This window comes from Bombus vancouverensis, chromosome 2 (genome assembly GCF_051014615.1).
Source record: "Bombus vancouverensis nearcticus chromosome 2, iyBomVanc1_principal, whole genome shotgun sequence".
Taxonomy (NCBI): Eukaryota; Metazoa; Arthropoda; class Insecta; order Hymenoptera; family Apidae; genus Bombus; species Bombus vancouverensis.
The window spans coordinates 15,809,548-15,834,984 of record NC_134912.1 but is presented as its reverse complement, the minus strand read 5'-3'; the positions used below and the strand labels follow the sequence as shown (position 1 = coordinate 15,834,984).

The 25,437-nt window shown below is 35.3% G+C and overlaps 2 protein-coding genes across 7 annotated transcripts in view; one reads left to right on the top strand and one right to left on the bottom strand.

The window, feature by feature from the left end:
* The window catches only part of LOC117162847 (neurotrimin), a 476,077-nt gene that overhangs the window by 395,188 nt on the left and 55,452 nt on the right, over window positions 1-25,437 (top strand). The window lies entirely within an intron of this gene.
* Window positions 13,827-25,437, bottom strand: part of LOC117162845 (myelin expression factor 2-like) — a 93,771-nt gene continuing 82,160 nt past the window's right edge. The window contains exons 6-14 of one of the 3 annotated variants that reach the window (XM_076625132.1): window positions 21,419-21,524; window positions 17,390-21,339; window positions 17,015-17,293; window positions 16,683-16,929; window positions 16,428-16,601; window positions 15,951-16,243; window positions 15,738-15,873; window positions 15,549-15,621; window positions 14,551-14,672 (exon numbers count right to left, since the gene is read on the bottom strand). In XM_076625132.1, the coding sequence (XP_076481247.1) occupies window positions 15,566-15,621; window positions 15,738-15,873; window positions 15,951-16,243; window positions 16,428-16,601; window positions 16,683-16,929; window positions 17,015-17,293; window positions 17,390-17,554 (1,350 nt within the window). In that variant the 5' untranslated portion in view covers window positions 17,555-21,339; window positions 21,419-21,524 and the 3' untranslated portion in view covers window positions 14,551-14,672; window positions 15,549-15,565. The other 2 variants (XM_076625122.1, XM_076625128.1) reach the window with 2 other exon arrangements.

The window sequence follows — 25,437 nt, the reverse complement described above, 5'->3', positions numbered from 1 at the left end:
CGATAAACAATACACTACTATTTAGCCAAAAAATATTATTATATCCAGCCTCGTTAATTATTATTTGAAGAAATCAGTAAGAAAAACCGCCGATTAACGAAACCAAATAACGCCACTGCGCCATAATGAAATACTAAAGTATTTGCGTCAGGACCATTATCGAAACAATTTATGAAACGCAGCATACGCGACAATAGCAACGAAAGTGTTAACAGGTTGGATATCGCGGCAAAATTAGGTTATATCACGCGTGCACTCGTACCATTGATTTTTCTTTTTATTTAATAATCATATTTCAGGAAGTATTCACGGAGGGATTTCGCTGAATAATCGTGAGAAAATTTATGAACGAATATATTGGAAATTTCGGTCACGTAACGCCAGTCAGCACAGACGCGTTTCCGCGACAACGTAAAACCTACGGTTGTAACCGGACAACGAAACTAATTCCGCGGTCGATTCCACACTGTCTCCTCTAATCTTGTTCCGTGTTACGCGCGTTTGTCCTCGCGAGCAACTTGGCGAACATAATTTATTTAACCGCTTACTTTCGCTCGTAGCGGCCGTGTAATAAGGCCACCGAGCGACATTTTTCACGCGGTACCATTAGAACACGAGCTGTCTCGGTCGGTGTCTTTATCCCCCGTTACCTTTATTCGGTTTTTGTTCTCTTGTTCCATTTAGAGGGAATGGCAAGCTGCTGTTTTGTCTGCCAAGTGGAAACGGGAATTAACGAGCCCGAATCCATGGCGGTTGATACTTGAGATTGTAAAGCTTAACCCTTTTGTTCCAGACCAAGATAAATAATGATCGAAAAGGATTTTTCTCTCTATATTCGCGTTTATTCTTCTATTAATCACGTTTCTACTAAAAATGAAAGAGACAAAGAGAGAGAGAGAGAGAAATATAGCTTTTACATGTATAACCCGTCAAATTAAGACCACCTGAAATTCTCAATATTTCCCAATTTTTCTAGCGCAATTGGGAACCGTAACCGAATTGCTTCAATCTATCAAGTATTTGATATTAAAAGCACGACAACGGAAGGGAGTGCGAAATTTATGAAAAAATTCATCGAATACACAAGCTGAATTCCGTGACCTCTGCCAAAAAAAACAACAACGCGTTACGAGGTATGGACGATGACTGGCGTGCGAAACCGCTGCTAATATCGCGCGGACGAAATATTCGCTCGGCGAAAATTACGCGCTCGTCGCTCGGAACAACGTATCAAAGGGAGTCGGCGGTATAAATTTTCAGAGGAATTTAATTCGTCGCGGCATTAAAAAAAAAAGGAAAGGAAAAACGGAAAAAAGAAAGAAAAGACGGACAAAAAACCAAACAACGCAACAAAAACAACGAGGAGAAGGAACGGGAGAAAAAAAAAATACGCTACAGCTCGTCCACCTTGCAGCCGTAAAAGCAATTAAATCTTCGTTAGCGACCGCTCAAGGGATGATGACTCGCTTTGAGGTGGCGAAATTATTTCGAAAAAGCATAAACGCGGTCGCGCACGCGACGAACTCGCGTGACAACGTCGAAACCGCCGTTGAGCTCTGGCGTTATTGATTTTTCGCCGGAAATTGGGTCGCTTGATCGCGTTATATCGTTACACCGCCCATTAATTAATACCATCCGGCTAAACGTTGACCATTTTCTGATGCAGTGTAACGGCGAATCTTATATTCCCGAAAATAACCTTCCAGGCATGCTTTGAACGCAATTTACATCGTTTTCGAGATGCAAATGGTGCGTTGCTGTTCCAACGCGTTTCCTTCGAATGCGCCTATGTCGATTACACTGTATCCGATCGTTTGATTTCGAGAATGGTAACGGACCAATGAACGACGAAACGAACGTTTAGTATCATAATTGGTGGCGCTATTCACCAGCCAACGTTTAATAAGTAAAACGTTCGTCATTAGCGGGCTTCGCATGCCTTGGCTTTCTCCATCGGAGCAACGATGAACAATTAGAATTAAACGATTGCATTTAATTAGCTCATCGGACAGAATCGGCCGCGGCGAAACTGGATCACCATTATTGCTGCAAGTTTCGCCGTGTAATAGAGGCCGAGTTAATCTTGCTCGGTTTTTTCTTGCTCCTTTATCGAGAGGAACAATAGCGACGTTTCGTGCGACCGCTTTTTAACCGTTTTATAAGACGACTTACTTTTGTTAGACTTGACAGAATTTCTCACGCATATTGGATTCCTCACGCTAATAAATTGGCGAGGAATGTGATGTAACGAGGATGGAAATTGTTGAAACGCAGGGAGATTACTCCGGGAATGTTGTCATAAGGGATGTGAAATATTAGTTTGTATTCACGTGGTCTTACTTAACGATATGAGTAATGTTATAGAAGAGTATAAAGTAATAATAATAATAATAATAATATTTGAGATATTTAAACAATAATCGACATAAAAGATAAAATGAGAAAATGGAGATACTAATAATTGAAGAATTTTCAAGCGGTAAAGTATAATGAAATTTATAGTTAATAAATTCGTGTATAAAAAGAAGAACGTATTTCGAGGAAAACACACGGCTTCAATTATTAATACTTTAAAACATACCAGAATATAATTAAGTATTAAATCGTATTGAAACTATGTACAATATAATAATTGAATTATAATAAATATAAATGTAAAATGAAAAGTTTGGATGAAAATATTTCAGCTATGATATATTAGTCTGTAACGTTCAAGAATCGAATTTAATCAGGTAAAACATTGACAAAATAAAATTGCTAATGAAATATTGCATTAACGCCTCGAACATAATTTCCTTATTCCAGTTGAAACTTCTCCCAAAACGTTGGCTTTCTTTTGAGCACGAAACGTGTTAAATCCAATTATCAAACTTCAAATGGTCCGTTGGTAGACATCCTGCCAATGTTGAACACGTTCACAGATACACAAGCAAACAATGTAAAACGAGATACATATATACGCGTGACATATCGACCAGTTTATTGTCACCATCTGAACCTGTAACCACGACCTTTGCTCTCCGTTGGCAAAAGATAAAGGACATAGCCCTTTTAACCGCTATGCATAGAGTAGCAGGTGTATGTTTAAGAGGAGATGGTAAATACCCAGAGGCTTTCCCGGCATTTCCAAGCTGATCGTTCGTATGGCACTCGTAAATCTCCATGCGATGCTCGACCCCGTATGTAACGCTATACGCAACATGTATCGAAGGTCAGAAATGGCAATTGATATCTCGCCTGAACGTTACGAGAACCGAATTTACGACAATGCCAGGGAATTCGAAGCTCAGGAGAGATTATGGCGAATATTTGCTGTATAGGAAGGAAAATTCATATTTCACGTCCTTCAAATAGCAACGATATGAAATTTCGCGTGGAAAATACTTTACGCTTTATCATGATAAACGAAATTAATCAAGATAAAGAACAATTATATTGAAATATTTGCACGCCGAGTGAAGGTGGAGCGGTAAAAATGGACAATGAGCCACGGGGAGCCAATTGTGACAAAGGCATCGTTTTGTCCATGCAATTTACAATCATCTCTGTGTACTCTGTACGGTAAACGTAAAATATTTTATGAATCTTTATAAATATATATTAATATTACGCTTTATTTGGTCTTCTAGTTCGCTAGCGCGCTTGTTGTGTATAACAAGATCGTCAATTCACCGACAAATTAAAATTCAACAATTTCACGATTCGTTGGATATTTATCGATGTTAAGAAGACTGCTATCAAATTCAACGATGGTTGGGAGAACGTTTTGCTCATAATATATGGGAATAAATATCCTTTTTAGTTTTTTAGAGTCACTGACACAGTACACGTTCGCCGGTAGAGCACAATGAATGCATGAAAATGCAAGAATGTAATTATACTGAAGTGGGTCAAACAGTAATCTTACTTTACAGGAGCAACAACGAAAGTCTGTGTTCTCCATACGCCATTCGCCTGTCGCTGTGAAAAAGAATGGTTCGTTGAAAGTAGCCCCCATTATGATATTAACATACTTAAGCGCCATTGGTTTCTTTCAGCACCATCATTCTTGTTCTATGTATTTTTTCACAAGTGTATTCTAAAGAAATAAATTGCTTTGTTTACGGTCAAATATTTATATCACCACTGAAGTCTGATATTCATCTATATATCTGTTGTTCTTACAAGATAACGCACCTCTGAGAAAATTTGTGCTTTATAATGGGAAACACTACTTCATTTTTCATACTGTCCTGACATTTCTCTCGGTGATTATCATTTTTTCTTGGCGCGATAATATCACATACGATTAACAATAGAGCAGAGGTTCAAGCGGAAATTAGTAATTTTTTTGTATCTAGGGTTAGAACACATTGTAGAAGCGGAATTTACAAATTTGATTCTCGTCGAAAAAGAATTATAAATTGCGAGGACAATTATTTTAATTTATTTAAACTTGTTGTAAAAAAAAATAGCTATACGTGCAGAAATTATTATTCTCAGAGACTGCACGAATTCTTTTGGTCACCTATCTAGTAACGAATTTCTTGACTGACTCTTGTCAACGCACAGTCTAAACTCCTGAGCAAACATGAAATTCGGGCAGTAAATTCCTTCCATGACGTAAGCACCCACTAAGAAGGGATTTTTTTAAATTCAAGTCTTAAGGGTATGGAAAGGGGTAAAATGTGTGTTACGGACTCTTCCAATATCTCCAATGCCGGATGAGACTCCGACTTGGGTTCAGCTTAGAAACGTTATCCATACAAATGCATAGAAACGTAATTCAGGCTTATGCCCCTGCTCAGCTTACAAAGGGGTGAATTTAGATCCGAACGAAAATTATAAAACTGTATCTTTTGAGTTGCAGCGTTCCTTTTTGACACATAAGTGTCCTTTTAAAATCTTTTAAGATCCAACAGCTTTAAAGATATTGCATCCTTAAAGGAGTAAAACGGAGATAAAAGAGAGAAGAGGTATTTTTTACTCGATAGAGTACGTTTCTCTGGTGGTGTCTTAACAGCTCTTGGAAAGCTATTCTACGATATATACGAAAGCTTTCCCTATTTCTGAAACAAATACTACATTTCAAATTTTACTTCATCGTTCTTCTGCACGAACACGCTCTGCTTTATTCAAGCTACATGTACGTTTCCTTTATAAATTTTCATGTATTTTCGCGAACATCTATGCGAAGCACATCTACTGTTGTAATTATACCGCGAAACCAATTTATGGAACGCAAAAAACAATTTATAGGACAAAAAATGGTATATATCCAGAAAATATTTCATAGAAAAATAATTCGTCGAAATAAAAATTAATTTAGAACAATATTGAAGAGTATTGAAACTAATTTTGAACTTCTTTGGCGACTGTTAATTTGACGCGCGATAAATTCAATAATTAATAGAATTACTATCAATGGTTATATCAGATTCCAATACAAGTATGATTATACCAACTACGACTACAGGTGAATATTAATTGTACCAGATATACCGTTACCATTAGATAGCAATAACCGTAAATCATTAGTATATTGGATACAGCATCTAATTGTACCTATACATAGAACAGAAATTCTAAAGTACCTACTTGATCACAAAAGCTTTAGTGTATTGATAACAGCCATCTGAATATAATTTCAACTAAATTATCTATTTTGTACTATAATCAAATCTCATACAATTATCATTTTACAATACACATCTTATCGATCGTAAGCGAAGAAATAATATTAAATAGGCTTAGTATTGGCCACAGTAGTTTTCACATCTAATTTCTAAATTAACAACTTGTGACACCTATAATTGTTAAATTATCGTTATACGCGTCCTTTTCGATTACTTCAAGTATATTTAGATTTCAGATCTAACGAACCTTTAAATATAAAATCTTAGCGATAGAAAACGAATTTCCAAAGTCTCCTATTTCCTGACATGTACGATGTAATTATATAACAAAGAATACTTTGTTATATAAAGTATTCTTCCTTCGTTAGAAAACCTTCCTTTCATATCTGCCTATTTAAAAGGTTTAATAAATGAAAGGAAAGGAAAATCGACAAATTACATGATGCAAGTATCGTGCATTAAAATGCGTGTTTCCAGACCGAAGAAATTAATGCTGCGAGCATTTATAGCTTAGAAGGGAAAAGCGATGGAAATTATTATTACTTAACGCGAAGTGCGATCAGGTATAAATAAGTAACAAAAGCTGCTTTGCATACGGTAACGAAAGCGCGCACGGGATTAGCCGGATGATTTTTTAATAGTTGTATAGCGCAACCGTGTGTTCGGATACATGGTACCCAATGTAGATCATAATTCTGTGACGCAAATACGACTCTCCGTTGTTGTCCAGAATGTATCTTCATGAATATTAAAATAACTGCTAACTTTTAAAAAAGCTTAAGCGTAACGCGCGAAGTACCATAGGATTAAGTTCTCTGTTTCGTTGTCTCTCTCTCTTTCTCTCTCTGTCTCTCACTCACTCACTCACTCACTCTCTCCCTCTGTATCTCACAGTTGACCGTCAAATAGAACGAGGTGAACTTTTTTAATCATTCCATATAAAATGTACTTTCAGGGCGCATCGTTACAGGAAATAAGAAAAGAGTTGAAATGCTCGTCTTATAGTTGGTGGAAGAAAACTTGAAGAAAGTGGAATAGAGAAGTGCGGTACGTGCCAATTAATCGATAAACTCTACAGAGACGTGACAGAATTATTATAGTGCACATCTGTCCTTGTCAGTATGTTCTAGAGGTGTTATAGTTGTCAATGGTGGTACACATAGTTAGATTACGTAGGTAAACGTAATATATGTTATACAAGGCGCAAACTAATATTGCTTGTCAGCAGACATTTTCCAAGAGTCTGTTAACGAAAACTTAACTTAAAGCGATAATTACTTAACTTAATGAAAAGCGATAATTCTAATAGGTTGCAGTGGCTTTTGCCACAGTACATCAAGTTAGTTATTGTTAGGCACGATATTTTAAACAAGCAAGATATTTTGAAAAATGATTTCTTTCACAGACCCATTCATCTGATTAGCCTTTTTAATCCGATGTTATATTGTGTACTAATTCGTTCGCATTTCTTTAAAAGAGTGCCAAAACATTTCGTATAACATATATTTTATTTATATTGTTTCATTATATTTTACAAATGGAATAAATAACCTATTTATTTATCCTTATCGTTTGACATTTCTTCTCCTTTCAAATAACGAAACATTCCGAAATGTATATCTTTATATTCTTGAAATATGTAATATCCTTCGTAAAAAGATTATCAAATATTAACCAGTTAACTGCGTTTGACGAGTATACACGTTAAACAAATCTTTACTTCGATGCGTTTGATCTGTACACTCGTCGTCGCTTGTATTCATTTACGCACTCCATGACATAGCTTCATAAGAGATTTATAAAACTAAATTCCTCAGTCAATCGGTTAGAAAGATTCATATTTAATATTAATGTTAAATACACGTTGTAAATCTGAGATTTCTGCTGTGTCGAAAAGAAAAGTCTAAAATATCCATAATGTCCGGTTTCCCTGCATTATTGTCATTAAATGATGCAATTATAAACAATATTTGTCCATATTACTTGTATGTTGTCCGATGCATTCAACACAAATGTGTTTTTATGATATTCCACAAAATGTAACACTGAAGGGACTTATTCCGCAACGTAATAATTTAATTTTAGTCAGTTCACTGTTCATATACGTAATTATTGATTTGTAGATTCGATTAAACAATAATTGATATTTTGATAGCTAATTAAATGTAACTGACAAAGACGGAAATAAACCCGAAATTCACAACCAATATTCATAGTTAATCTCTGTCAATTAATTTTGCAATAATCTAGAATTTCACAATTTCAATAATTCAGATTTTTATTCACAGCAATGAATTATATGAAAATCGAAACATAATCTTGATTGATATTATGTGTATGAAAGCAATTCACATGTTTGTGATGTACATAGACTGCGTATGCTTTTAAGTAGCAGCTTTCATCTTTGTAAACACCGTAATAAGAAGCGACGGGTGGTGTAGCAATTTTATCACCCATCATTTTTAATATCCTTGCCACAGATTACACAGTGAAGACCTAATGAGCACTATGTTGAAGTAATTAAACATTTCGTACGTCTAATGGCGAGCATGAAACAAGCTAATCTGAAAGCGAGCGAATCACGAAAACCTTGACAGATCAAAAATCGCTTTATTCTCAGCAACGTTATAAACCAGGGTTTCCTAAAACCTGTATTCCACCTTCATGCATAATTCTTCCTCCATTAAACTTCGAGTTCTGAAAGATCCATTAAAATTGTAAATTCATATATCATATCAAAACACGATAAAAGGAATCGAAAAGAAATCCTAATACGTACGTACAGTAATTTTTATTTTACAAAGCAACAAATGAATTCTCCTGTTGTATGAAAGAATGACACGTGTTGTTCCTTATTCGAGTCCATCTGTTCGATACCAATTTAACAACTAATTAATTTGGAATATTAAAAAAAAGCATGGTCCATTGTCTTTTTAGTTTATTAACAACAACAGGCAGACAAGTGGTAACCTGGTAGATGGTACGCGTAATCCAAAACGTTAAACATTCGCAGGATTTAATCGATCCTACTTGAAAGTATTTGATAGAAAGCATTGTATCCGACGAGGATTCCGGTTATTCCGCTGGAGCAGTATCGTAGACGTCAAAGGAGTGGCGCGTGACTTGGTTGAGAAAGAAGCAAAAGGTCGATGCAATCGCTCTTGAGTCACGGAGGGCACAACCGGAAACGGGATGGAATCCCGAGTAATCCGGCGGGGTTTACCTCTGTCCTCGTGTATGTTCGCCGTTTTACTCACCGGAAATACAAGAAAAAAGGGGGAAGGGACGCAGGAAGCGACCTGAAAGAACGTTACTACCCCTTTTAAACTCGCCTAGTTTTCGGGCGAGCTTAAGTGAGAAGTCATGTAAGAAGTACCGTGGTAAGGCTGCCGTTAAAAATTACACGGAAACCTCGACGGTAGGTAGAGCAGACAGCTCGAACTTTTCAATCCTGACGTAACCACATTTTCATTTTTAGACTATGAAGTGATATGTTGAAACGTGGTATGTTGAAGCAAAAATGATTCTTGAATTTACTTGCTTCTATTTCCTTCTCTGCAGTAGTGAAGTTCTTTCGAATTAGTTTTGTCTAAATATTAGAATGCAAAAGTTTGAATTTTCTATTTTTGAATAAAATTTATAAAAAGAAATTTCTTTGTGATATTGTATAACATATAGATAATATATATAACAAATTTGAAGAAACCTTTTAAAGAACTAGACAAAACAAACATTTAGTCTTTATTAAAATAAATATTGAGCCAATCTTCTCTATACATAAAAACATGAACAAAAATGCTTTAACAATGAAGGAGCACCAGTGAAAGTTTCCTTTTTAATTTTTCTTTACGCAAGTCTACTGCTGTATCCTAGGTATCCTAAGTAACAATGACAATCTCGCGTGCTCGCAAGTTCGTAACTCGTAAAGCATAGAAAATGAGCATCTCGGCCAGAACGAACCGCTCATTCAGCTTTTATTATACCCCATGGACCAGGCGGCGAAAATGTCTTTTTCTAATCTACACAATGTTAGAAATTCTCGTAAACATCGTCGCACATAGTCGAACAATGGAATCGTTTATATTCACGAAAATGAAAAATCATTGCACGATGAAAAATTATTTATAGTTATAAATATAATTGCAGTTTCGCGTGCGCAACAGTGCAAATGTTCGATGACTTACGAAAGAAGTATTATTATTTCATAATATTTTATCTCAAAATCAGTATGAATTTGTCATTATAAAAAACGAAATACCAAAAGTTACACAGGGATTGACTAAAGAATTATTTTGTAAAATTTTTCTATAATACTTAAAAATATATGGAAGATTAAAATTATTGGAAACCTGAAGTAGCAGTGACACTCTGTAACCGAGTGCATGAGGAAACAATCACGAAAAAGCGTACACGATTTGGAAAGCAGTTGAAATTTGCTAAATGAGGCAGAAAGTCCACCGAACCCAATTACATTAAAGCAGTTTCGAAGCCCGTCGAATTTCACAGGAACTCATCCACACTCTGCAGATCCTCCAGAAGTAGCCACAAATTTAGCAGACCATGGCGGATTCTCGATTCGATAGGGAATTGACCGAATTTTACAAGATGCCATGAAATCTACTGAACTCAGCAAAACCGGCTAACATTGCAAGTGGAAGAAACCTATTAGCCATCAAGAAAATTATGAAACTGCTGACAGATTTTGAAAACATTAAAGGAAAACTGGAACACAAATATTACCTCTAAAATTAATTATAGCGAGATTGTAATAAACCCATAGGATTTCTAAGAATAATGGTATGATTTCATTAGATTCAAAGTTGTTGACAGTCTTTAGCTACTTTGATAAATTCCGAAACAAAGAAATTTTCTGCTTTGATCGAATGACATTTAAGTTTCCAATTCTTAAAGGTTATTTCAGAAACATAATTAACATTAGACGAAGTAAACATGGAGTTTAATGGAAAGTCATAAGTCTCAATAATGTTCTGTTATAACATATCCGATTAAATTTATGGAAATTTTGACGACTCTGACGGAATTCCGACGAATTTGATCAAAGTCTAAGAAATCTGTCACGATGTAATAAAAATTCAACAAATCCTATGAGGTTTGCTGGATCGCTAGATCTTCATCGCAATCTGAATTCTGCACGATTTAACATATGGTCTTTCAATTCCAGGAATCTAAAACTTATGCATTATCCTATATTCGATGTTGCGATGTTGTAGTAGAGTGAGAATAAGTCTGATTTAACTGATCATAACATAAAGAAGAATATAATTAAACAGTAAGCTATCCACTGTTAAAAATGTACATACATTTTTTCTTATAAAACTGCGACTTCTGACATGAAAAATGTGAGTTAATATATACGGAGTTTGTTTTAAATTTAAAGTTCCAGGAACGTAATAATTATTCAGTAGACATAATATGCAAATAAGTAAAGTTCAAGTTTTCTAATTACTCCAACTTTCAGAGTTATTCTGATACGAAGCTCAAAACTTTCGATGAGCATATTTTCGGATGTTTTAACTTCTGACACACTCCGCTGAGCCAATTTTATGCAGTGTTTTATGCGCATTCATTAATTAAAAAAGATCTCGTATGCTACGCGTATTTCACGAGTGACATTGTACTGACACCAATATCCTCTATAAATAGTAGTAATTTTACATTTGTAGTAAAAATCTTGGGAAAACTGAGAAGCGCCTTCACTGTGACACGAAATCTCTGTTATCTAAATTGATATCGAAGAATGTAGGTATCAGCTAAAAGTGGAATGATTTGGTGTAAGTTATATTATTATTTTACATCAAATTATGTCAAACCATTCAGCTCTGATATGTAATTTTCTTGTAGAAAATATGATGTTACGGTTTAGAGCATGTATGAAGATGAAATTGTTCTTTAAGTAGAACCGTATTGGCTGCTTTGCATCGATCATGTCACGACTCAGAAAATGTAAATATCAGAGGGGAGGTTTTTTGAAATATACAAAGAAATCTTCGCGAGTCACGATGTTGCAAGGCTGACTTAGCACAATATGTGTATGTGTATATACAATGTGTGTATTCAAGAAAATAGTATCTACAATTTTCCACTTGTAGCGTCCCAGAAGATGAGGCAGCGTTGTAAAAACTAAGGCCAAATTGACAGCGGCGTAAGTAATTTTGCTTCCGACATAAAACTGATGGAATTATAAATATATTTGACATGATAAAAGTAAGAACATAATATAAGCTTTCCATTGGATAAAAGCAAATTTGAAATGTTTAGTTGCGCGCCAGTATCGTCGTCAAGTAGCGATATATATTTTTCATATATTCATCAATACGTATCTTATCATTCCTGGCAATGAAATATTATGCTACTTATACCATAAAAAAACCGTTAATTTGGAAACGTCTTTATATTATACCCATCACATAAATACAATTCGCCACAATTTATGATACTGTTCTGGAGCTTAATGTCTATATTTACGTAGCTATTCAGCAAGTTCCTCTGCTCGTTTATCGCATCGTCAATATTATTCTGTTTATTCTTGGCGGCGACGACGCGCCGGTCGGTCGCGTGCAGCTTAAAACTTTCCGACAAGCAACTAAGTCGAAGAATCACGGGTTAATTCGAGTGCCGCGACTTCTCGGGACGCGAGACAAGGAGGTCAATAGAAGTACAAAAAGCGGGACGAGAGGCGTCGGAATAGAGACAGATGGTCAAGAGATAAGCAGAACGAAGGGGAAATAGGGGGTGGCAGGAAGGGAAAAGAAACTATGTTTCTTGACGAAAGTTCGCCGGGTATCCTAGCATGGAAGAAACGGTGGAAGGCAAGATACGCAAGAAAAACGTAGAAATGAGAGAAAGGGAGGGCAAATAAATTTATGGGGAAAGTTAAAAGCATTGGAAGCTCGGTGGTGCACCGTGTTGTCGTAGGTGCATTTATTTTTCATTTTTCTTTCTGTCATTCCTGGTTCCCGAACTCCTTCTCTATATCGTCGCGCGGCCGTGCGCTCGTTCCGAAACCGTCTTTTTTTCTATCTTTTCGCCAACGTAAATTGGGTTACGCCGTGCACGATGCGACATCAGAAAGTAGTTCGTCGCGTCATGTCGTGGCTAATTAACTCTATCCTACTACCCTCCGCTCCCTGGTCTCTGCCATTTCTTTTCTATCTGCTCGATTTATTCCGTGAAACGAGATATTGTACGTAAGCCCACCTGCGGCGGATTAACGCTGCGTCTGGGTGTGGGACGGGCTGTGAGTCGGTAAAGGGAAATTATGATACTTCTAGATTGCATGTAGTAAATCTTAGAAGTTAACTAGGCAATGGAGGGAACGTTGTTTATATTTTTATTAATTTTGATGATACCGAAGCAGCAGAGATACGTGACTTTTCTAACTTTAAACGATTAGAACAGTAATTCTCAAACAATGATACATATGACATCACTGATGTATACGTGAATAATTTGTGCTATATATACATCATTATTCATAAATCTCGGGTCACTTAATACAAAATAGGTACATGGATTTTATAATCACAAAATAAAGTTGATATTTATTAAGCGGCTGTACCATAAGAAAAAGTAAATTATACCATCGTTTAAAGGTCTTATTATAGGCATATTTTATTAAAACTTGTGTTTAAAATTAATAAGTGCCCTGTGAACTATATACGAGAGTGTACCTACCAATTACTACTTACTATTAATATTAACATACATCCCGTATCTATGTTCAGCGATTTCGTTCATTGCTTATTCTCCACATGAATAAATCAACTTAAATCAACTACTTTGAAAAGCTCATAACGTGAACGTACGTGGAACATTGCCCTTGTCTCGTATTTCACTCATAGTTCTATTAGCAATTAGCAATCCAACTAGAGTGATCCCTGTCGTGCTGTCATAACCCTATCTCGGACATGACCGGGTCTCTAGTTAAATTCCCCTAATATCTCGGGTTCCAACGTTGAGGAACTAGATTATAATCAAGCAATGCTGGTGTATGGATAATCGATCGATTTCAATGATAATCCGGCAGTGAAACAGATTTCAAAATGATTTACGTGATTGTATTCACGAAATGTCACGTGCCGAATATCCTCCAGAGTTACAGGAAGTTCGTTCATTTCGTAACATTCTTTGCAAAACTAGATTCTATTTCTCTACTTCGTCTGTTGAATCTTTCTAGCTATGGTAATAGGGTTTTTGTAAATATTTTGTCAGGAACGTATATTTGTTAAATTTACACCATTATTCAGAATATGAAAATAACAATAATAACTTATCCACTAACCCAATCAATGGTACTAAGATACAACTACAAGTTTATCTATCTCTCGGGTTGCATTCTGTTTTCATCGTAAACATTTCTATTTTAACGAGTAATCTTTGTTTCAATAGAGTGATATACTTTGTTTGCATAAAAACTGTCGCAACGAATGTGTCATCATATTACTTGGATATAAAAAAAGATAAGTTAAGCAATCAATGCAACGTATGTTGCTGCTCGATAGCAGTGAATATATGAACGAAATCAAACTTCTATGACTTTATATTCTATATTTGGTATTGCTAATATTAAAATTTTCCGAATAATTGTTCAATAAAATCTCTTATCTATTTTAATGATAAGATTGTAAATTAACTTCATTTTTTTAACACTCGTTAAATAGAAACGTGGGAACAGAAAATTGAAATTAGAAAATTACCACAGAATAATTATATTTTATTTACGAGTCGCATTACGTTCGAGGAGTTCTTCGAAATTTTATGGTAATGCCTATAAATTCCTCGCATCTCCATTCAAAAGTATAACTGCGGCGTTTTACAACTACTCAAATACGACGATCCGCTGGGAAAGAAGTATATCACATAAAAGGGAACTTACTAGTTCTGGTAGAGTGCAGACAGCATCCATTTCGAGCATCGGACTTAAAAAGAAAGAATACGTCGATGACCTACATAGCTCGATTGATAACAGCAGTTGCTCGGCAAAGGACAGATCAAAGTTCGAATCTGGTCCGGCAATTCGAACGATTCTTTTTCCTTCTGAAACAGGATAAAGTCCGAGTGTTTTTCATTTCTCGCTATTTATATAAATAGAGGATGCTGACTGCGGTATAAAACATTCAAAATTAATGAAACGAATGGATTTACGTCAGAAGAAGCACAGAGTGTCATTTCAAAATGACACCTGTGTACGATGTAAACATCAGTCCCCGCAGTAGCAATGCGGATTTCCACGTTGCAGAAACATTTCTAGGAAAGAATTTAACGATGGAAGAGTAAAACTTCGTCACAACGAATTCGTGGATTTTAAATCCTAAAAGATGAAAACGTAGCACGCAAGATGAACGTGAATGGCAATACGTGTCCATTGACCTTTTCCCTCTTTTCTAACCAGCTGAACGTGGCTCCTTCCGATCGACAGAACAATTAAGTGATACTACGCGAATTTGCATTCGTCGATCCGGTCCGGATAAGTGTATGCCGGCTTCCGTTCCCCCTTCGAAGTAACAAGATTTTACAACCACGCGAAGGGGAAGATCTGATTGAATTTATTGCTAATAGAAACGGTGGAACAGTGTATGTGTCCGATTAAAGGCAGTTTGAGGGCCCCAGTTGCTCTATAACCGTTTGCGATTTTACGAATGTCAATCGAAGCTGGATGATTCAGTTGACTCTTTTCAACGATAATATGCAAGATATTGCTTTGTGTTTATTGTGTCTAATTAAAGAAAAAAATATAAGAATTCGTTCATTTTCTAAAATGTGATAATAGAGATGTAATAAATATATGAAATAAATATAAAAATAAGTAAAGATATGTGCCTCTATAAACATTCACAATCTGATTATAGTTTAATTTATATAGTAGGAAGTGTTGATCTGGAAAGTAGTTTATCGGAACCAGTTGAAACATACCGAACGGTTAAAGTAAGTTAGTAGAGACAAACATCAATCGTCCTACCATCGATACGTGACCTATTCATCATAGCTATATATAAGAATTATTAAGAAAAAACTTTAAAATGATACATGCCCTTCAAAATGCGTATTCTCTTAAATAGACAAAATCGATCTATACTATTAGCATATTCTTTAAAAGGATACACACAGCACGTTTAGCATCCCGTTTAGATGCGAATTGTACTATAGCCATGTCAGTTCCCCGCATTTCAGCAAATTTCACCTCTCCGACATCTTGAAATTTGTCTCTCAACATTTGCCATGTTGTGTTAGGTGGGAGCTGTTATAATTATCTTTATGTTTATAAATAAACATACACGTATTAGTTGTTGTGTACAAATTAAGGAAAGTACATACATTTTTTATAAGAATAATGTCTGACATCGGCCGAGAATCATATGTATTCTGTCTGTTCCCACCTCTTCCTTCATCTTGATTTCTGGCAAAACCACCATCTCCACCAGGAACACAATCGCTGTCCCCTCTGTTGAATCTACTGTCAAAATTTCTGCCACCAGCGAAGTTAGAACCATCAAAAACATTGTTTGTATCGAAGCCTACATCATTGTCCATTTTAGATAAGCCTCGCCGCGCAAATGAATTGTTGTCTTGACTAGTAGAGGCTTGTAAATCAGACAAACCTTCAACTCCTACGCCGAAATTATTAAAGTTAGAAGCAAACTCATTTGTTACCGACGAATTCAGCAAAGAACTCGTGCTTGAAGAGCTGCAGCATTTGAATTTGTCAATACAAATGCTATAGGTATATAAATATGTCTTTGTCAGCTTTTCTATCTATCCTATTTTATATATTACATTTATGGCAAGACTCACCTAACTGTTCTAGCTCATTATTTAAACCAGTTCTAAAAGCATCAGCAACCAACAGAAGAGCAGACATAGGACTCACAACAGGTGGATTATTTACTTGTATATTATGAATGTTTCTAGCTACATCCATTAATCTATTACCACCAGCTCCAAGACCCATTCCAATTCCCTTTAACCCTATTTTGGAATTGATATCAATTTTCATTTTTATATGTTTATATAACAAAATAAAATATTTCTTAGGAAATAAGAAGGTACCTTCTGGTAATTTTGGTGGCATGTCTGGTTCATTTGCTCTGTCAAGTTTCACAGTCATAGGTCTATCATAAAGTTGCTGATTATGAAGCATTGATATAGCTTGTACAGATTCTACTGGATGGTCATATTCTACCACTCCATATCCTCGAGATTTTCCATCTTTATCTTTTTCTAATTCAACATGTAGTACTTTACCAGCTAATTTAAACACTTCTAATAATTTCTTTTCATCCACTTTGTAGTCAAGCTAAATATACAAAGTAATAACTTAATAAACTTTCATATACTTAATTTGTCAATATTATACAAACTGTATCGCAAGATATACTTACATTTGCTACGAATACTCTAGTAACTAAAGGTCCATTAATGTTTAAAGATTCTAAAAACTGAGTACTTAGACCATAGGTATTCCCAAATTTGCTATTTCCACCACCACCATCGCCACCACCGCCGCCTCCACCACCACCACCTCCACCAGCAGGAGCATTCATATTTTGACGCCCACCACCTTGTGGCCTTGGCGGATCCCTAAATCTATCATCACAAACTCTTTTATTGTTACGAGCTGTTGCTAACCGGCCATATTCGTCCCGTTCAACATCAAAGTCCTAAAATACATAAATATTAAATATATTCTTAACATTGGTTACATGGTACCCATCCAAGTTGTAAGGAAGTTGAAAGAATAACAATATACTAATTACCTCTTTATCATCATACTGATGCATTTTTTCTACAGCAATTTTTACCGAGTCTGAATCTTCAAATTCCACAATACCACAACCTCTTACTTTGTCATTTTCATCAGTAAAAAGTTCAACATGAGCAACTTTTCCAACTTCTGTTCTGATCTTATCAAAGAAAATCATAAAGAATGTTGTTACGTAGATTCGTCGATCTGAAGCTTTTCGACCACGATCGTTTCGTTCTCTACGATCACGGCTTGTAGAATTTATGCGATTTTGTCGTTCCACTCTCCTGTTACGATCACGTTCTCTACTTCGATCTCTCTCCTCGTTATTCTGCACTTGACCCCTAATATTTAACAAGATTATATAGAACTAACGCGTGTAAGGGAAAACACGTTTTACTGTTGCTTGTTAATATATATACCTATAAATTTTATCATATGTTTTTCAGTATATAATTTGTATAAATATTAACTAAATTGAGTGATTCAACAAATACTTGCTAAAAAAATTTATACTGCTGATACTCAGATCAGTACATGATTCTCCATGTCGACAAAGAATAGACAATGAATTATTATAAATATCAATTTTATACTTACTCATATTGCTTAATCATTGTCAACGCTTCTTGCACTGAATAAACTAAATTATTTAAAGTACATATAAATAGTTTATTCGTTAAAAAGAGTAAAAGACACTAAATAAGCAAACATACGTGACAGTGAAGCGTCCTATAAAATAGCCGTTTGACGAAATTCTAAACCATACCGGAAACTACTGTATTCCAAATAAGTTTCTATTTAAAAAGATACGAATAAAACTATAAAAATCACTTAATTATAATATTTCTATAATTATTACGTTGTTACCCTTTTGCGTTGCAAGTATAAATTGTATTTCATATTTAGAAAACATTACACGATTGTGATTATTAAACATTTGAACATAACTGATTGAGAAGTTTCAAACTCGACCTATTGTCTTCGGAAAAATTAAAGCTCGATTGTGTAACCAATCATAATTCACGTATCAATATTCGTATTTAAATTAAATAGATTCTTTTTAAATGTTACAAGAATGTTTATTATTTCATATTCTTATTCCGATATTATTGCTTAGAAAATGATAACGGAAAATTTGAAAAGACAATGTCAATCACTGAAAATAAATTTGCCCTTAATCATTATCTTGTAAATCAAAATGTCGGTATACGTGAAGCCACTCGTCATGTTCTATACTATCATCCATGTAATTCATTTCACATCTCTGGGTTTTTGGTGCTGCTTCTGACGTGCGCAACAATTTTTGGTGGTGGAAGTTCTTGTTTTTATTGTAAAATTTACAAAGAGAATGGCAGCACAGTGAATACGAAATGCAGTAAGTAACACGTGTCGATTCAAAAATCTTAAAAACAATTATTGTCCTACACGTAATTGTGATCCTTCCCAAACGATATGAGCGATACGTCTCATTCGCGCGATCGAAATAAAGTTACAATGTTATTCTTTTTATGTTCCTGGAAAAGTTCGACGATGAAAGAGAAATATCGTATTGGTGGCGAGATATAACGTTCAAACAAACGTATGCCAGAGTATAGATCTGTGAGAATTACGAGCATCTTTCTACAAGATTAATCTGTGCTTATCCGCAACGTAAATAGCGTGCCCGGAAAGGCCTACACGACGAATTTGCATCTACACGATAGCGTCTTTTAAATCGTTTTACTGCTAAGCGAAATATGAATGTTGCGCACGTTACCTTTGAGACCGGGAGCTTTTTTATGATCCAATAACGCGGGGAACAATCGGTATATATTGTTATTGTGGGAACGAGAATTTTCTATGAATGTTTATAGAGAGTATAACAGCCTACGTGTGGAAACTTTGAAATTGTTGAATTCTTAGATTTAATAATATTTAAGGCTCGCTGTTGGTATAAAGTTTTTATATAATCGCATGGATTCCTGTATCGCTTAGATAAAGGATTTTGTGTGCCAATTTTGAAGCGATACAGAATAAATCGTAAGATATTGACTTATTTCTTCAAATTGCTTAAAAACAGAAGATCCTATACAACGATAGCCATGATTATGTTGGTAAAGTTTATAACAAATCTAAAAACGTACATAGCAGCTACAATATATTTAATGCAACGGTATATCTCACAAAAATTGTGAAAGCATTTAAACGATTAATTATTCAATAGATATATTAATAGGAATCAATATATAGTGGAACAACTTTTTAGCGGAATTATTTAATGGAATACTTATTATATGCTTAAGATACATCTCTATGGCACATACTAATGTTTTCTAAATATATATATGTTTGCAATAAATATCTTCCGACTTCTACGTACATTTTCAGATTCGCCTCAACTTTTATCGATACAACCACGGTAGTCGTGCTTCGTTACAGAGCTAACAGAATTTCAGGATATTTTATATAACACACACAATATATACACATAAAAGTTTTGTATAGTATGTGTTGAAGTACTTTCGTGAGCCATACTGTAATTATTTCAATTTTTCCATCGAGAAATAATCCTCGTACAAACGTTCAACCAATGATTAATATTAGCAACCTACGTTACTAATTTGCACGTTATCGTAGTTAATGCCATCGTTATTAGATATTCAGTTTAACAAATCGGTAGACAATTACTGGTAACTATAAATTACTAGCTACTAAGACGCTCGTTAACCTTATTCGAACCACTTGCCAGCTAAGCAATCCATCTTAAATAACCATAGCCACTTTCTCCGACTAATCCCGAATAAACGAAAGCGATCGATGAAGAGTGCCCCGGCGATCTTTCGAAAGGCAATCCCATTTTACGGATAATAACGCAATTGGATTGCCATTTAACGAGAACATGGAACAGCCAGATCGTTGGTCGATGGGCGTTAAGCACGAGCCGCGAACAAGCTAATTCGCCAAGTGGGAAATTATCTTGGGAGTTGTAGCGAATTGTCTGGGACGAAAGGTTGGTAAAAATAATTAAGGCCGCATGCACACCAGAACCAAAGTATCGCTGATCGCGTGACTCCATCTCCAATCATTACTGCCACGAACTGCATCGTTTTACTCGCCGCTCCTATATTCGCGATATATTGGGTGTCACAATTATAATGGTACAGTCGGTAAGTAAATGATTCTACGTGAAAAAATAATTGGAAATTTCTGTGAAGAAATATTATTCCACATTTTTTACTTATTTTCACATGTAGAATAACCTCTTGTCGTTTATGTAGTCATATTCAGTCTGAAATTAGCCAAGTTCAAGTATACTTGATAAACTTCCAACTCGATTTTCTCGAAATCGAAACGTCGTATGAACAAATTTCGTTCCATATTTCCGACACTTTTTCATATAGAATCACTCTTTTTCAACCGTACCATGATTACTAGGACACCTTGTATATGTCGAATGATCGAGTTCAAAAGGAAATTGCACGAGAAAGAAGCAAAGAGAATAACGAAACAAAGAGAGAGAGGGAGGGAAAAATAAAAGGAATGAGAAAACGCGGACCAGGGGAACAATTGCTGTTCATTTATCGGGCAACGTTCAGAAAATATCGTTGCATTATAAAACGGAACGAGAGCCTGTAATAGGACACGCAGTCCAACTAAATAGCACTTCATTGGAACCAAAGCGGGTTGGATCTTTGCACAGCCTGGCACTATTTTATTTTTTGCCCCTACCTTTGGTCTTTTATTCCCTTTTTTTCAATACGACATCACCTTTCGCAATCGGTAGCACGAAAAATTGCGGCACGTGCATTGCTTTGTTCGTGACACGCCGATTGCACTTCCTCTTCGTTTAGTGAACCGACGAATAAAAACGTGTCCACCAATTATTCGTTAGTTCAATCATATTACATATTAATTACATAGTGCAAAGGTACGTATCAAATATGTATTATACAATAAATACATAATTGTATTACCAATGATCTAATGAAAAGATAATATAAACGTACGTATCAGTTTGCTTTTGTTACAATAATTAAAACATCTTATTATTCTAACAAACCTGACTCAATCTCCATGAGAAGTTGACAAATTAACTGTTGATCATCATGGCGTCCAAACGACGCTATTTTGAATTCCCAGTTATCGTCCCGCTATGGTCGAGCAATCTGCACAAAAGAAAATCACCAATTTAAAACAAATATATAGAATTATAATCAAAATGAGACAGAAACAATAATCGACTTCAGATTCTAATTCGAAAACTAATAACCAAACATACGATCGAGAGGAAAATGAACGAAAAATAATTTCAAATATTATTTAATTTTGTCATAATAACGTATAATAAATTAATAAGCGAACAACTGTTAATAACACGAACCTAATAACAGCATACGAAGGCAGAAAGGAATATGAGTGAAGATACTACGCAATTAATTAATACGTCGCTAACAACGAAAATTGACAGATCCTTACGCGACGACTTTCGACACCGCAATGACACTCCCCGCGACCCGTTCGTCTCACAAACGCCCCAAGGGTGGGGATGTGTGTTTATGTCGCAGGAAGTCGGTCGTGTGGAATTAACTAATTTCCGAATGTATGTATATGTATCTTTATTTACATTGAACGTCAACGAATACTCGAAATGCAATATAACTGATTTTAGAGATTATACTGTGTGTTACCGAAGGCTGATATATGTATTCTAGTAATAAACTGTATCACATTTTATAAATATTCGGAAATCTTTGCAATAAATCCGAAATTCTTTGGAAAAATAGTTGTTTGAAGAGTACGATAATGCTACGCGCCAAAAACCGAACTAATAATGGCGTCTTCTTTAGAAACAATAAAAATTATTGATAAAAGTCGTGAGATGGCGATACTATAGAACATTCACGCGGGAAATACAACACAGTATGATTTATTGCAACCTGTGAAAGATTATATATATACATACAATAAAATTAAATAAATCGACTTCAAATTAAATTAAATTAAAAGGTCTATTAAAAAATATTTACTATCGAAATCGACTAAGGAAACAGTATGAAAGAAGTAGAAAAGTCTATTAAGAACAATCATTCTAATCGTTTAGAATTCTATTTAAGAATGTGAATATGTGTAATGGAGTAATGGAGTATATGTGAATCAGAGTAATGGAGTAATTCGTTTAATTTTTTTCGAAACGAAGGAATAACTTAATATATTCGAACTAGCAAAATGAATTCTATAATTTTTTCCAATGTCACCTTAGCGTTCTCAAATATGAAATTGTTTGTTAATTCAATTGCATTACATATCAATTATATAATGCAAAGATATAAAATAAATACAATAATCGACTTCAAATTCTGGCTCGGAAGCTAATAATACAAACTATCGATAATTATCTAATAACCAAATACACGATCGAGAAAAACAGAAGGAAAAAGAATTTCAAATACTTAGCAAAACATTGGATATTTTATCGTTCCCTCTCTTTCCTCACTTTGTTACTGACTATGTCATTCGATGGACAAAGCATATAGTTGCTGGCACGTACGAACGATGCACGGGCACGTGGCTAACGTGACAGATACGAAGTCATAATTTAGGATTAAATTGTTCGACCTTTAGAAGGAACCTTGTTCCAGATTCGAATCTACTGGTTCGTTCGATTGGGATGCAATATTAGTTTACTTAAATTATAACTATTCCTATTGATTGATGAAGCTAAATTGCGCTTTTGTACGGCTGTAACCGGCGACAAGGCAATTCATAGTGACTTCGATCTGGCCTGAAGAGCATTCATATGTGAATCATTGCAAAATTTCTACCTCAAATAGAATTTAACAGTTCCAACAAGTAGCAAAAGATTTAATAAACTTGTATATCGTGTTATCAGATTTTTCATATCGATGGATGAATATTATTAAAATATCTTTCCCTCGTCGAAATATAAACTCCTGTAATGATATAACGATTGCTAAAACTATTAAGCATATCTCGATAGACTCGTCCTGGAAGCTTTAATAAGATCGAAGGACGAATAGTGTTCAGGGTACACCAACGACCGTATGTAATATCTACTCGACAAGAAACAAATGGGCTGATATACACACAGACCACAGAAGACGGACAAAGTTACGAAGAGCTCGGTTCTAGGTAGGCGAGACGATATCTGGCAGGCTGCCTCGCATCCTCGTCGGTAAAGTCAGCTTTAGCAGAAGTGTGGCAACGATCCTCTGCTCGAGCCCAGCTCCATTCTGTGCCATGTAGTTGAATTTAATAACGCAAGTTTCACCGGTCCTGCATTTCGTACGTCTATAATGTGCCCTCTTCCCCTTTTGCGCTCAGCGGACGTCTTTGCGAATCCAGGAACGACCCAAGTAGCACGTTAAACTAACTAGGATTAATTATTACTTTGTTGGGATTCGAGGTAGCTGCGTTTTGTGTAGGTTATAGCGGGCAACTCGCGGAACGCTGGATGAAAACGCAGTCAGAGAAACAGAGAAGGCAAGGTCTATTGTTCTTACGGTTAGTTGTTGTCTCCTTGTATTTTCTATATAGCAACAATAAGGAAAATCGTAAGCTTACATCGAACTAGGAAAGGGAGGTATGTAAGAACAAATCTTGTGCAGTAGTCGCGAAGTTTAAGGGGGATACTTGCTGTTGTTTGGTATGCAACCGCACGTTGCGATTGTATGGTAATCCGTTCGACTAGAGAAGGGCTAATTCAACGAAACAGCGAAACAAACAATCCCGTTGAATCGCTACGAAGATACAAAGCCTTGAACCGGGGTCAAAGTAGTGGAACTCTGTGTACATTGGACAATAGAATTCTCAACTACGAGGGAAGTTCGTGGGAAGATTTTAACAGTATTCGATAGGCGGATTTACTAGAAATTGGAATCTCGAATACTATGTGTATACTGTATGTGGCTTGCGTTTTCAATAAATGTAATAATTACGATTGTATCCTATATTGTATTAGTAATTTTCTTTTTTCGCCTGGTTTTTTCAATTTACCACAGCAGTTGTGCTTTTCAATTTACTCTTTCGAATATATCTAAATACATATACATGTTACCGATTGGCTCGCTTGATACGACCAATGAAATTGTTATTTGAGAATTTTAAGGCTATAAAAAGAGAATAAAACGTATTGTTCGTTAACAGAACTGTGTTTTCCCTCTGAAAACCATGTTAACCCAAACGATTATTTTTCAAACGTTTCGAAAGCAATTGGAAATAGTTACAATCACGGCTGCAATATTAGCATCGGAGAAAAATAATGCAATCAACTGCATATTTAGGTATGAATCTTTTATTTCCTTGTAGCAAGTACAAACAAACAAATATATGTGTATTATATATATTTGTTTTGCCATTTATCGTTTGTGCTCCATACATTTTCTTGTGTTATTTTTTCGGAGATCGTGTCGGTTTTCACATAACACCCTATAAATTATTTGATTAATAAAATGTTTTTAGTCAGGTACGAACATGAAATTCAAAACAAATTGTTTTCTCACCGTGAACTACCACGAGCGTGTGTACGATTTGTTAACAAGGATCGTTCGAAGAGACAGAGAAAGCGTGTAATATTCGTCAACATCGGAGAAAAGATTAGCACTGGCGTCCATTACGTAATTACAAAATAACGGGACTTCATCCGCTTCTGAAATTTTCTTCGGTACGATATTCAACGAAAGAGTTATGCATTATGCTAATTATCCGGGGCACTTCCTTCATTAATTTTTGAATAATTGATCACAGTGTCAGAAACTTCTTTTCTTTAAAAACACAATGATTATGAAGCAGACGTTGATCAATCATTTATCTCGGTAAGATACGAGATACGAGATGCTTCAGAAATTAAATAAATTAAATTAAATTCGGTGTTACTGCGTTATTTCAGTAAAGAAACTTTAAAAATGTAGATTTCTCTAGCTCTGTATAAAATATACAATTTTTGCAACCTACACACTATTAAAACCAAATGAGAACAATTACGGTTTGAGAGATCATTCGTCGACAAATAATCTCAAAATTTATGGTACATTTTTATAGTTTCGTTAGTGAAAGGTAAAG